The 14,531-nt window shown below is 42.3% G+C and overlaps 2 protein-coding genes across 2 annotated transcripts; both read right to left on the bottom strand.

Moving 5' to 3' along the window:
• Positions 1 to 4,757: 4,757 nt before the first annotated feature.
• Positions 4,758 to 11,376, bottom strand: LOC145697496 (dual specificity calcium/calmodulin-dependent 3',5'-cyclic nucleotide phosphodiesterase 1A-like). The gene is made up of 10 exons (XM_081774708.1): positions 11,160 to 11,376; positions 10,484 to 10,593; positions 8,056 to 8,218; positions 7,247 to 7,379; positions 6,674 to 6,782; positions 6,121 to 6,250; positions 5,893 to 6,077; positions 5,643 to 5,816; positions 5,327 to 5,463; positions 4,758 to 5,182 (listed from the first exon to the last, which is right to left on the bottom strand). Exons 1-10 carry the CDS (start codon positions 11,235 to 11,237, stop codon positions 4,866 to 4,868), a joined length of 1,536 nt encoding a protein of 511 aa, XP_081630834.1. The 5' UTR covers positions 11,238 to 11,376; the 3' UTR covers positions 4,758 to 4,865.
• A 227-nt stretch (positions 11,377 to 11,603) lies between these two features.
• Positions 11,604 to 13,789, bottom strand: LOC145697497 (uncharacterized). The gene is made up of 4 exons (XM_081774709.1): positions 13,387 to 13,789; positions 13,254 to 13,338; positions 12,300 to 12,394; positions 11,604 to 12,062 (listed from the first exon to the last, which is right to left on the bottom strand). Exons 2-4 carry the CDS (start codon positions 13,313 to 13,315, stop codon positions 11,875 to 11,877), a joined length of 345 nt encoding a protein of 114 aa, XP_081630835.1. The 5' UTR covers positions 13,316 to 13,338; positions 13,387 to 13,789; the 3' UTR covers positions 11,604 to 11,874.
• Between the last annotated feature and the right edge of the window lie 742 nt (positions 13,790 to 14,531).

Raw genomic sequence — 14,531 nt, 5'->3', positions numbered from 1 at the left:
ATTTAAGGGGCTTGACGGCCCTTCGGGCCGTTTCAGCCCCGTTCCTTGATTTTTAAATTTAAGGGGCTTGACGGCCCTTCGGGCCGTTTCAGCCCCGTTCCTTGATTTTTAAATTTAAGGGGCTTGACGGCCCTTCGGGCCGTTTCAGCCCCGTTCCTTGATTTTAAATTTAAGGGGCTTGACGGCCCTTCGGGCCGTTTCAGCCCCGTTCCTTGATTTTTAAATTTAAGGGGCTTGACGGCCCTTCGGGCCGTTTCAGCCCCGTTCCTTGATTTTTAAATTTAAGGGGCTTGACGGCCCTTCGGGCCGTTTCAGCCCCGTTCCTTGATTTTTAAATTTAAGGGGCTTGACGGCCCTTCGGGCCGTTTCAGCCCCGTTCCTTGATTTTTAAATTTAAGGGCTTGACGGCCCTTCGGGCCGTTTCAGCCCCGTTCCTTGATTTTTAAATTTAAGGGCTTGACGGCCCTTCGGGCCGTTTCAGCCCCGTTCCTTGATTTTAAATTTAAGGGGCTTGACGGCCCTTCGGGCCGTTTCAGCCCCGTTCCTTGATTTTTAAATTTAAGGGGCTTGACGGCCCTTCGGGCCGTTTCAGCCCCGTTCCTTGATTTTAAATTTAAGGGGCTTGACGGCCCTTCGGGCCGTTTCAGCCCCGTTCCTTGATTTTTAATTTAAGGGCTTGACGGCCCTTCGGGCCGTTTCAGCCCCGTTCCTTGATTTTAAATTTAAGGGGCTTGACGGCCCTTCGGGCCGTTTCAGCCCCGTTCCTTGATTTTAAATTTAAGGGCTTGACGGCCCTTCGGGCCGTTTCAGCCCCGTTCCTTGATTTTAAATTTAAGGGGCTTGACGGCCCTTCGGGCCGTTTCAGCCCCGTTCCTTGATTTTTAAATTTAAGGGCTTGACGGCCCTTCGGGCCGTTTCAGCCCCGTTCCTTGATTTTTAAATTTAAGGGCTTGACGGCCCTTCGGGCCGTTTCAGCCCCGTTCCTTGATTTTAAATTTAAGGGCTTGACGGCCCTTCGGGCCGTTTCAGCCCCGTTCCTTGATTTTAAATTTAAGGGGCTTGACGGCCCTTCGGGCCGTTTCAGCCCCGTTCCTTGATTTTAAATTTAAGGGGCTTGACGGCCCTTCGGGCCGTTTCAGCCCCGTTCCTTGATTTTAAATTTAAGGGGCTTGACGGCCCTTCGGGCCGTTTCAGCCCCGTTCCTTGATTTTAAATTTAAGGGCTTGACGGCCCTTCGGGCCGTTTCAGCCCCGTTCCTTGATTTTTAAATTTAAGGGGCTTGACGGCCCTTCGGGCCGTTTCAGCCCCGTTCCTTGATTTTAAATTTAAGGGCTTGACGGCCCTTCGGGCCGTTTCAGCCCCGTTCCTTGATTTTTAAATTTAAGGGCTTGACGGCCCTTCGGGCCGTTTCAGCCCCGTTCCTTGATTTTTAAATTTAAGGGCTTGACGGCCCTTCGGGCCGTTTCAGCCCCGTTCCTTGATTTTTAAATTTAAGGGCTTGACGGCCCTTCGGGCCGTTTCAGCCCCGTTCCTTGATTTTTAAATTTAAGGGGCTTGAGATCGGCGTTGGACTCTGAGGTGATCAATCTCAGTTATGTCCCCAACCCCGCCCTCACCCATTGTTGAAAAAAGTCAAATTATCCAAGATTTTTACTTTGTTATGGTTTCTATTTAAAATCTTATCGAGAAAGGGCTTTTTCACCAACAAGGACAAAATCGCGGAAGCTTAGAATAATCTTCCTTCAAATCGACTCTTGAGAATGTCTTCCTCATCAGCCAATCAGAGCGCGCCTCCTCAATTTTCACATAATGATAAATAATGGATAATTTTCAAATGGACAGCACATAAAAACCTTGAATTTTTTTAAATTTGTTTTTGCAGATTTGTGATTTTTAGGGTTGATTCTATCTACAGTGTTAAAGAAAAGTTTGTGCTGCCACTAGAAGTATGAAAAACCGAGAAAAATCGGCGACTCCGATGGTGAATCGGAATATTATTGTCATCATTTTTTCGCCGTATTCGAAAACCCATAGTTTATAAAAAGTCTATTTTTGATATAATAAGGATTCGGATTTTGAAAAATAAGGTCCTCCAATCGTGCGGAACCCTAGCTCTGTTCGAAGCAGCTTTTTCGTTGTCATCAATTCTAATTAACAGATCTTTCGTGACTGGCGAGAGGAACTCAGAACTCTGCATTTGGTCGAATAGTTCTTCTAAACAAGTCGATTGCCCGTTGATAAATCGTTGGATTGTTTCTTCCTGGCAAAAATCCAGAAATCCGATTCTTCGTCATTTGTAACCCGCAGAATGCAAAAGTTCTTCTCCATCAAAATCCGTGAAAAATCAACATTTTTGTTGACGCTGTATCCGATCGCATTTTCGGAAAGATCTTTCAAAAAATATGAAAATTTGAAAATTCCGTCCGCTTCGCTGTCGACAAAAGTGCTCGTTTCAGATCGAAAGTCGTGGATCATCTGCTGGACAAGCTTCTTTGTTTCATCTGGCCTTTGAGACTTGAGAGATTCGATGACTTTTCTGCGAATGCGTGTTGCTTGACTATCGTTCCTTCTTTGATCCAATCGTTCAAAACGTCCATCATTACGAGAGCATTATCCTGAAAGAACTCGATCATTTTCGGCTTGGTAGAAATGTGCATTCCGCGAGAGAGGTCCTTGAAGTGCTTCATTTCGAATTGCAGAACTCGTCCGATCGACTCAGCCCGAATCGGATAGAGCGAGAAGTTATTGATTCGCCGAAGATACAAGTGCAAGTCGAAGTCGCCCGATTTCAAGTGATTCCGAGGCGGGACAAGGACCTTTTGAAAGTTGCATTTGAGCGCTTCTTTGAACTCGTTTTTGAGCTTGAACATAGTGTTGAACAAGAGATCGGTGCTGGAGTTGCTCTTGGTAAGCTTTAAATTCTCGACGCAGAAGATGGTCAACGCGCATTGGTAGGCCTCGGACGTAAAAATCCATCACCATCATCGGAGCTTCGTATAGGATTGAGAATAGGCTCATTCGAAAGCTCTTGAAGAGGGCTTTCTTATGGACAAATAAAAAATTGGACCCTGTCTCCCAGTTTTGAGTAATCTGCCGTTAAAGATAAAGTCGAAAAACGTTTTTACGAAATAACTTGAAACAGGGAGGCAGGGTCCAATTTTTTATTTGTCCATAAGCCCTCTTCAAGAGCTTTCGAATGAGCTACTCGTCCTCATACGAAGCTCCGATGGTGAAAATCGAAATTTTTACGTCCGAGGCCTACGCATTGGTCGAAGACGGGATTGAACTCGGCGATGAAGTTCGAATGGTCGAAGGAGTTGGAACCGACGCTCTCGAACTTCTTCATCACGTGCCTGCAAAGCGTCATCGGATAGCGAGCCAAGGTCGCGAGCAAGAATGTGTACAGATTCTTCAAATCTGGAAGCCACTCGGGCAGTGGGAATAATTCGGGGTTGAAATCTTCGTGAACGTAGCGGACCTCGATTTCTTCCAAAGACGAGTTCAGCCACTTTGAATTCATTTCCACGGAAATCTTCTCTTTGAAAACGTCGGCCAAAGTGACACTGACGAATCGATTCGAATCGTCAGTTTTCAAGATGAAAGATGATAAATGCTCGTGAAGCTCATCCTTTCCTTCCAAAAAGCAGCGGATTTTGAGGAGAACTGGAACGATCGTTTTTAAAACGGAGTGATTGATGGTTTGATAGGGCGCATTCTGAATAGTTGTAGTTGGCGGTGAAACCTTCGTCGCTGCGAGTCTGCCCAACTCCGGAATCTGATAGCTCAAATTTTTCGTAAAGTTTTCTTCGCTCAACGGGTTCAGATGATCCGGCTTCTTGACCTCTTCATTCAGCCATAGTTTGAATTCATTAGTTGTTCCAGCGCTTATGCCGTAATAATCTTCTTTGTCTTCCATTTCTCGCTCTATGTCGCTAAAGAAATCTTGGTAAAGGTGAAAAACAGAGGCAGCTTGATCTTCAAATGCTTTTAACAAACAGGTGGAAATATTCAGCCAGGCCTGGGCTTTCGCTTCGTCCCTGGCGAATTCCTGCACCGAAGCATCTGATTTGGAAACATCTTCTTTGAATTGCTTTTCATTTGGAAATAGGAGTTTCAACTCTCCCAATTCATTCGTTGTTTTTTCCAGCCACAGTGAATGAAGTTGAATGTCCAATATTTCTTCCAAGAATGTTTGTGGTCTAATGTAAGTGCTGAAAGGGCTAAGAGTTTGCGGACTTTCCTCCTCCTCCCCTGTCTTTTTCTGAAGAGCGCCTGCGAAATCAGCAAGCTTGAGCTTTTTCCATCGCTCTTCTTTTGGCAATTTTCTGTATTCAAGGAGCTTTTTTAAATAGGTATGAGGCCCGGATCCATCAGAAAACCTCTTGAAATCCAAAAACTCATCGAATTCCGAGTCTCTTGCTTGCGCCGTGCTTCGATTTCTGTCCCCACCTGAGTAGTTGAAAAGAAAAATTTCTTTCCAAAAACTTCGATGATTTTCTTTCAAACTCTCGGCTGAAAAAAGAACACATCGCTGCTTGAATCGTTTATTCTCGGGAATAACTCGTTCCCTGTAAATATCTCTTAGCGCTAATAGTTCTTCATTGCCGTTCATTTTTCGTTGAGTTGCATGAAATACGTTTTCTCCTTCATATAATGCTAATATTTGATCAAATGACTTCAGCCAAAGCCAATATTCAAGGAAACAGAAAATGTTAATTTAGTATATTTATTTATTATATATCTTAATAGTAGTAATCGTTGTTTTTTTGAAATTCTACGTTGATATTTTCTGAACAGAGACTCTTCTTGATATCAAAAAAAAATGAGGTTTCATCTGGTGCTTTGAGCGTTGCGGCGTAGCGGCATCAGTTTTCGTTGTCTTTCGCAGTGGTTTTTGTCGACGTTTCTGATTTCGTTGATTTTGAGTTTTTCTCCTTAGTGTTATTATTAGAATTTTCGTTTTTGTTGTCCGCCGAGTCTGAGGAGGCGTTTTTGGTCGAGTCGGTTGTGGAGAGTGAGTCCTTGTTGTTTTCATCTTTAGGCGAAGCAGTGGCCTTTTCCTTTTCAGCCAAGGCGGACCACTTCTTTCTATTTGATTCGATGTTTCCGATCCATTTCTTGCCGCTCTCCTCCAGCCGGGCCACCACGTTTGCGTAAGTATAGTCAGGGTAAAGTGCATCGCCTATAATAAATACAGTAAATAAGCGTCACAGACTACTTGAGAAGATTCTAACTCGAACTAGAAATAATTTGGCGTCTAATAAAAGTTGCCGAGTTCTTGTGGGAAGATCACGACAGCTGCAGTGACAGAAAACTTGACACTGACCTTGGTCTTGACTAGTCCCCAAGCGGCACTTGACAATATGGCGGCGCGTTCGGTTTGGCGAGCCCTCGGTTTTCTCAGCGACATCAGCGGAATTTAGGGCCGCGTCTTCTTTCGCGATATAGTGGTCAGCAATATGCCTGAAGAGATGTTATACGAGAAGGGTTGAAGAAAAATCTTAGCTGAAAATCGAGAGGCCGCTTGCGGCTTCGAGTAAAAGAAAATTTGAGCCGCGCGAAGCGCGGCTTTTCTTTTTTTTCTCGAAGCCGCAAGCGGCTTCTCGATTTTCAGCAAATTACAAGCAAATTGAAAAGAGTACCTAAAGAGCTCAATCAGCGTGTTAAAACTTGGCTCAATGATAAAACGCAGGAATCCAAATTGAGATTGCGGCACCATCACAGTATTTCTATCGCAAAGAGTGGAGCAAGGCAGTCCAAGTTCCTTCTCCCGATCACCTTGTCGGAAGTATTCTTCAGTGAGCGCGTAGCTCCAGCTTCAATTTACTGTTATGTTATGTGAACAGGGCGAGAGAGAGATTCAATCAAGTGCTCTCTCCCTCTTGACTGTACCGTTCGTGCAGCTCCCAGCACTTGGCAGCGTGTGAAATGTCGGCCAAGTGAACGATGAGAGCCATCACTTTGACTTTGTCAAGCTCTTTCGGGTTGTTGAGCGCGTCGGTGACTTGGGACATTTGCTGGAAATGTTGCGACATGTCGGTGGCGAGCACAATGTCGACAACGAGCGAGCGGAATTCCTGAATCACAATTTGAAAAAAGGACACGAAGCAGCGAAAATACCTCAAATTGATCTCGGGTCAGTTCGGCAACGATGTTGCTTCCTTTGTTGTCTTGGAGCATTTTGAAGCTGGCAGCGACATGATGATTTTCAAGAACGGAGCGATCATTGTACAGCACGGCCAAAGGCGACCTCAATTGATCCTTTAGTTATTACAGTCACTTTTGTCTATTTGCACAAAATAAAACGACCTTCTGTACAGCCAGATATCGAGGCCAATTTGGTTTTGTCTTAAATAGTTGGGGAAATTGGGGTTTTGATTGGCTAAAAGCGTTTATAAAGGTTTTTGATTGGATAAAAATATCAATTACTTAATTTTGAGGTCTTATCTTATCGATTTTATTTCAAAGTTTTGGCGAATTCAAGTTTATTTGTCAACTTATTTGATGAGCAAAAAGTGGTCTTATAAAACTTTACTGAAACTCCGATACGGTACTCTATCAGTAGTAAGACTGGGCATTCCATTTTGCCACTGTGTATCGACCTTATTATCGAATCATTATTTACAATGATGATCTAACTTTCGGAAGAGTTCTGGTAGCTGGCCAAACACACCTGGTTTGCGTGTGGAATGTGTTCGTTGTGCCTGTATGTTCGTAGTCGTGGATTGCAGCGGCGAAGATCATGGCAAAGACTTCTACTTCGCTGAGCCAGTTGAGCAGGCCTAGAAAATTCTAGACAACGGAGCGATTCCCAATTGGATTAGTAAACGAAATCTCACGATTATGTTTCTCGCAAGTGAGCTTCCGGAAGTAATGGAAGCCATTTTCAAATATGTAAATAGACTTTAGTGCACTTTTCACAGCGATTCGATTTCGGAAATTGCCTCGGCAAGAATTCAAAAAAAATAGTCTTTCTGCATTTTTTTCTGTGAACTGACGGGATCGGTAACCTGTGTAGAAAACCTGAGTAAGGGTCTGAGCGCGTAGCGGCTTTTTCAAAATACGCTAGAATTTTATAAAAGACTGAAAAAGTAACATTCGCGAAGCCGCTTCGCGGCTTCGTATCTTAGAAAAAGCCGCTACGCGGCTTTTCATTCTAGACCCTTCAGACCCTGACTCAGGTTTTCAACACAGGTTTCCGAGGCCAGGTGAACTTTTTCTGTTGTGGAAAAAGTGTTCTTTTTACCTGTTTGGCAAATAAAAAAGTGGGTGGTCTGGGCGACATCAGCAGCGTGATTAGGGTTGTGGTACGGATTCCGGTGTTTTCTATAGCCAGCGTCTACCTTGTCCGCGAAGGACATGAGCACATTCGTCGGAATCTAAAATATTCAGATTTGTAATTGCTTCTTTCGTCTCCCAAATAGCGGAGGAATATTTTTCTATCGATGCTTTCTTTTACGGTAACTTTGAGGGAAGCTTTCTTTTAATTAAAGAAAGCTGAATTGAAAAATAAGCGCAATCGGCGAAATCGGAGACATTTGACATGAGATCCTGTCAGCGATATCGGCTGCCAGGGGCTGCTAGAGCAAATACGACCAGTGCTCAAGAAAATACTCGCAGAAGTCGCACTGACTGTCACTGACAGGAGCTGATTAGGTGGGACTTGAGCGCTGCGTTGCGCGACGGGCGGAAGGGGGTTATTCAGCCTAAGAAAATAACCATAATACTTACTAAGGCTTTAGAAAAATAAAGATCAACGAAATCGCTGGTTGTTTAACTTTTTCGTCAAAGTTTGAACTTTTCCTTTTGTTCAGTAAAATTTCAATAAATGAGTTTATTTTCGATCATTGGGGAAATCGACGGTTATACCCTTAAAATGGAGTTTTCCTTCGAGAAAATTTTGAATGAGCTTTTGACGGCCAACTGTATATTTTTTACAAAATATTTTGTCTGAAACTAGCCCGCTAATTATCGAATGAATCAGAAGAAAATAAGGTTATGAAAGGTAGAAGCCAGTTTTGATTGAATTTTGATGAAATTTGGATTTTCGATTACCTTGAACGTCGAAAGTAAATCGTACTTCTTGAGCAGTTCGTATAAAACATACGTAAGCGGCCTTTGTTTGGAAGCATCGGAGACGTCGAAAACATTGAACTCCCACTTGTCTATCAGACTCAAGCTCTTCACCAGATCTTTTGGGTAGTTCATATGACGCGTCCTATAAATTTTGGTTAGAATCGTCTGTTTGATGTTTGATCTTTTTAATTTAACGACAAAAAACTGTCTAAAATTAAAAAAAACACCATCGACAATGAAGAAATCCTGGAGCTAAAAGATCCGGCCGTTTCTTCCGCGCAAATGACAATTCTTTCTAGTGTCGTCACAGCCAAAAGTATACAAGCAGCTGTCAACTGGATGACTACCCTATCAGTTTGGATTTCTCATTTTACAGTCCCCCTGTTTGAAAAGAACAGAGATTCCTGCACAAGGAATGTTTTCCTCAGCTGAGGAATAAAAAGGCTTCGCTTTTGACAAGACGCAAATATCGCGAAATTCCTTGGGAAAAAAGTGGGAAACTAAAGTTGAAACTAAATCAGAAGAAAAATGACCTTGGTGGCGAATACTCTGGACTCGCCAACCTGTATAGAAAATCTGAGTCAGGGTCTAAAGATCTTAAACGAAAAGCCGCGTAGCGGCTTTTTTCAAAACGAAGTCGAAAAGTTACTTTTCCAATCTATTATAATTTATAAAATTCCGGCTATTATAAAATCTACGCGGCTTTTCATTTGCGATCTTAAGACCCTGACTCAGGTTGCTGAGCTCTGATTCTGAATAAACAGGGGAATGATTATTTTTTATAATAAACCACTTATCCCATGTTTTACTGCTTTTGAGGTGGATGAAATTCTATTTGATCGGCATCTAATAATCCGCTATAAAATCGACGACAACGATGTTGTAAATTTGACGATGAAACGTTTTTACGTTAAAAAATGGTAAACATTGATTCCGACACTGATTCTGACACAAAATGGCAGTAAATCAAAATTGTTACTTGAAGATCTTTTCCAAAAACGAGGCCGCTTGAATTCCGGTCACTTTTTAAACGGTCCGAAAAACGGTATTTAGGAAACATTTTTTTTTTTGAACAGAAAGACAGCAGCTTTCGTAAATTGTCTTTACGCGCTTGAGAAGTTTCAAAAATGCGAAAACTTCAAAAGATAACTGTTCAGTGCGTATTTGCCCAACTCGCAAAAAAAAAATGACGCGTTGCTCCTTTGCCCCCTAATTTCCTTCCATCCACTTCGCAGCAAGAAGTCAATTTAGAATGCTGCTTTCTTCTATTTACGGGGCTATCTGCCCTAGAAAATGATAAGATGGAAGACCGCGCTACTTCTTGATTCCTAAATCCATCGCTGAAATAGTTAAATTCGAAAGCCGCGCAGCGGCTTTTTTTAAAAACGAAGCCGCAGAGCGGCTTCGCCAAAAATTTGAAGTCTTAAAAAATAAAGATATTTAATTTTTATTTAGTTTCTAGATATCAAATTTTCGGCGAAGAAATTTCGCGGCTTCGGTTTCAGGAAAGCCGCTGCGCGGCTTCGTTTCCAAAAGCCGCTGCGCGGCTTTCGTAGTAATTATATTTTTCATTATTTCATTTTTCTCATAAATTAAATTTTATTTGTAACAGTCATTATTACGATTATATAATGTTTGACCTCGGGAATCTCTATCTAACCCGGTATCGAAAAGAATTTGCTTTCAAGAGAGTACTTTTTGCGAAAGCGAGGAATTAGGCGCCGCAAATATTTGAGCGGGGTAGTTTACCGATTTTAATAAATTATTGATCCAAGTCGTCATTTAGATGCCGGTTATGGTCGAGTGAGAGTCCGAACGAGCAAATATTTAGTCCCGAATTCGAGAGGAGGGACTATCGCCTCTTTGCGTTCAAGACCACGTTTATGACTGTACTGGCGCTAGAATTAAACGTGTCTCAGAAGGAGGCCCGTTGTGTTCACTGTTTTGTTGAGTCAATTTCGCAAATTTGAAGTGATCTGATTTTACTGGATGTTTTCCGACCGCCATGTCAATCGGCGGCCATCTGCCCGACCGCTGGCGGGGTCTCCCGGGCTGACGATCAATTCCAGCATTCTAATGCTCCGCGAAACAAGAAACAACATCTTTTTTTTATTCTTCCAACACCAAGTTTACGTGTAGTTATAAATTATTGATGTAATAACTTCTAACAAGCACAATTTCAAGTCCAAAATTAAAATCAAAAATAACCTTCGAGAAGCCGCCCGCGGCTTCGAGATTTTTAAAAAGAAAGCCGCGCAGAGCGCGGCTCTAATTTTTGTTTTCGAAGCCGCAAGCGGCTTCTCGATAATTACCAAAATTCAAAATCAATGATATTTTTATGGACCATTTTCCTAAGACCTTGAATTTTTTCTTGTTTCCTTCATCTAAAATATTGTTAGCAACTCACTTTTCATTGTCCAAATCATCTGGATGCTCCTTTTCACTGCGCTGGTGTCCACCCTTGGGCAGGAACGTCTCGGTATAGTCCTGATATTTGCCGTCCTGCTCAGCCATGCCATTATGCGGGACACAAATTTTCAGAATTGACAAAACCAAAAATCGAAATAGAAATGACCGGATATTCTCGAATTTTAATGTTTCCGGGCTTTAAAAGGTCAGTTTTCGTGTTCCAAATTGCAACGAACGAAAAAATAATCTTCTACCTGCGCAAAAGTACAGTAAGAAAAAAAACTTCTTCAGAAAAAAAACTACTGAAAAGCGCACTTTCTCAAGGATTTTAATCTCAGGACAAACTCCAAGTTGATAGTTCTGACAATTGTACTTAATTCTGTGAGCACAGATGGAGTCGCCGAGTTTTCGTAATTTTTGAGGGCCAAGTTCGGCAAATATAAGTAGGATAAGTCGGCTCTCTTTTCAAATTGATAATATTGATTTAGGGCGACTGAGGCCCTTTTTCCTATGTTTTTTGAGCGAAGTTTTGAACAAGGGGAAATTCGGTAATTCTGTTTTGTTGGTTCGTTCAAGGTATGACGCGCTCAGTAACTTTAACTGTCATGCAAATACAGAGCTATCATTCAATGTCACAACATTTCCCCGCGCATTCTTTTTCGTGTCCCTTTCCCGTAAGTTAAAAATCTCGTCCCTTTCTTCTGACTCTGCGTTATCGCCTGACAAAGTTTGCAAGACAATTCCCGGCTCATTGAAATTCCAGCTTCATTTCGAGCTCACGCGCCTCGGGGCAATTCACTGTTTTTTTTTCTTGTTTTTTGAAATTCTTCTCTTCTATGTCTCCCAAAAATGAGTGATTTTTAGGTGTTTTTTTTTGAAAATTGAATGATTTTTTTTCGCTTTTCGTTTTTTTTTCTCGCGAAAAAAGAAAAAAAAACGTTTCTATGTTTGTTTTATTGGCGGCAAGGAATACGCACAACTCTGCTTCGCGAGGGGTTAATGTTTAACCTTTGTAAGATGATCCGTATTTAATGATGGCCTTCTGACATTTTAAAGCTTGGCTTAGGCACTTTTATGGCCGCGAAAAATGGGCGAAAGTGCCTATTCGAGAGCCGCGCACCCTCTGTCTGACACGATCCTCTGATAAAAACGCCAGCTCTTCTCTCGAGATTCAATTTATTCGAAGATGAAAAACCTGGAGTAAACAGAAATTATTACTTTATGGCTTGTTCTGATCATTACCGTTTTGCCCTTTCCTTACTGTAATTCTTTGCTTGAAACTGCTTCTGCTGCCCAGAAAACAGTAGATTCATTTTCTAATTCTGCGTTTTTCGAATTCAGCCTCGCTGTTTTATGCAAATTCGACAATTAGGAGATGATCTAATCTGCTCAACTCTGCATAAACAACTTACTCGCTTTTGTAATCTCTGTCCGGCAGAACGTCCCGACCAGCCAGTTCTTTACTTCTGACGGAATTTCAGCTGTTTCCGAGATTCTTCGAAGAGCATTGAATTCACCGGCGGTTCCGCACTCGGTGAAAACGCTCGCGTCTTCATGATCGTGGCCCATTTCGACGGCTACAAATGTCAATTGAGGTCTTTTCAAAGCAAAAATTCCAATTAGGACTCGGCAACCAGTGTAAAAACCTCAGAGCAAAGCGGCTTCGACAAGTGTGCCATTTTAATTTAATTTTTTGAACTTAGGGTGTCAACAACGATTTCGAGCATATTTCCATTCACTTTTTAGGTACACTCCCTTAAGATACTGACTCAGGATTCCACACAGGTTGCTGAGAACAATTTCCAATTTCTTACCGTAGAGAGCTTCAAGAGTTCGCGCAGACGCTTCAAGATTATTGAGCAAAATGTCCACGGTCAAGTAGCCGGAGTTGACCAGTGCTATGATTCCTCTAAACAACTAATTGTTGGCGCAGATTTCAGAGTCGTCTAACCAAGAGAGGGCCCTGATTGAATTTACCCCGACCTAGACCGATTACTGCTTCTGTGTTTATTGCTCCCCGCAACTGTCAGCAGGAGTAGCGGAGAGTCCTTCCAAGAAGAAAATAACGCTTCTAAGAACTTCTCAGTTCAAAAAGGTCGTTGTTAACAAATCTAGTTAAATCGAGATTGAGCGATTTTGAACGGCCGTACCAGGTTGATACAATAACTTCACGCCCTTTTAAGGCCGTCTTAAGGTGAGCCCTTTTAAAACGGCGCAATCCATACTACGGAAAGTTCACGCTCTTTTAAACCTTAGTTCGTGTTGCTTCTTCTTCTTACTAATTTGAGTCAAAAATATCTTTGAAGGCTTCACTCAATCAGAAAATACTTCTCTATCTTTTAGCCAATCAAAGTCCTGAACTTACCCATTATTGGAACCCAACACTTACCCTACCCTAGAACTGGACTCGGCAACCTTTGTAGAAACCTGAGTCAGGGTCTGACAGATCGTTGATGAAAAGCCGCGTAGCGGCTTTTTCTTAACGAAGCCGCAAGCTAAAATTCCAATCTATTCGGCTTCGCGGCTTCGTTTAAAAGCCGCTACGCGGCTTTTCATCAAAGGTCTGTCATATCCTGACTCAGGTTTTACACAGGTTGAGCCCACACAGGTAGAGCCCCAGCATGCTCATTTGCTGAGCAGCTAAATAAATTATTTATTTAAAATAATTGATCTAGTAATCTCTTCAGGGAACCTTATCTATCCGACTATCCGTTTTTTCTTTAGCTGGGCGGGATTGCCATTTGAAGTAGAATAAAAGTATATTCCACCTGAGACGGCCGGCTGCTTGAGACAAAGCCGCGTAAGCTCCCCGCGTTTCGAAGTCGGACATGTTCTCATCTTCTATTGACGAGCCTAGGAAAGACCTAATTTTCCCAGGAACAGAGCATAACAAACAATTACCTTTCAGCGCTTCGATCGAGGTTTGGAAATTAAAGTTCAACAATCAATTAATGATCAAATTATGTCCAATCAAGACATGATAGTAATTTATAATTATGTTTTCGTTGATAAAGAAAATCCACGATAAAATTAATGACTTCCAGGGGCCAATTGGACTGCACGGAAATAAAAGTGCGCGAATAAGAATTGCCCCAAAATCGCAAAACTCGAATGGTAATTGCTCGGAAATCGTGTTGCGCGAATGGCACTTGCACGAAAACCTGGCAAATTCACTTTCGTGCATTTTTTTTTCCGCGCAAATGTTTTCCGCGCAAAAAAACTCCATTTTTCTCGAATTTATTTTTCTCGACTTTTATATTGCACGCGGAGCGTGCCATTCCCAACTGGCCCACCTTCCCAACTAACCAACCCTCCCCAACTTACTTTCTCTCGAATTTTATATTGCACGCGGAGCGTGCCATTCCCAACTGGCCCACCTTCCCAACTAACCAACCCTTCCCAACTTATTTCCCCTCGAATAATATTGGGCACGCGGAGCGTGCCATTCCCAACTGGCCAGCCATTTTGTACTCACGAAATGGTTGGTAGCTGGGGGTGGGATGGGGGAAATTTTTTAGTCGCCCTGTTGGACTTTTTCGGTGAAAGCGCCCCTAGAAAATGGATTTTTTGCGGAAGTTATTTTTTTTGTACCCACTAAATGGTTAGGATGCAACGAAGTTGGGGGCGGGTTGGGGGAAATTTTTGGTCCTCCTGTTGGACTTTTTCGGTGAAAGCGTCCCTAGAAAACGGATTTCTCGCGGAATTTATTTTTTGTACCCACGAAATAGTTAGGATGCAACGGAGTTGGGGGCGGGTTGGGGGAAATTTTTGGTCGCCCTGTTGGACTTTTTCGGTGAAATCGCCCCTAGAAAACATTTTTTGCTCGAAATTGTGGGAACTGCATTTTATAAGTAAGAATTAAGATTGATTTTTTATGAATAAATTGCACGAGATTTTATATAATTTTCAAATATTCGGATGATATTGCCTGTAGATTTAATTTCTAAGCCTCGTTTTTGGCAGAAACGGGGTTTAGCCATGATTTTCCTTTTGGCAGAAGGTGAATCGTGGTTTATTAGATCTCCGGGAAATATGATTGAATATTT

The sequence above is a fragment of the Oikopleura dioica genome, chromosome 2 (assembly GCF_907165135.1).
Source record: "Oikopleura dioica chromosome 2, OKI2018_I68_1.0, whole genome shotgun sequence".
NCBI classification, from domain to species: Eukaryota; Metazoa; Chordata; class Appendicularia; order Copelata; family Oikopleuridae; genus Oikopleura; species Oikopleura dioica.
The sequence above is the reverse complement of the archived record's forward strand: the minus strand, read 5'-3'. Positions and strand labels throughout refer to the sequence as shown.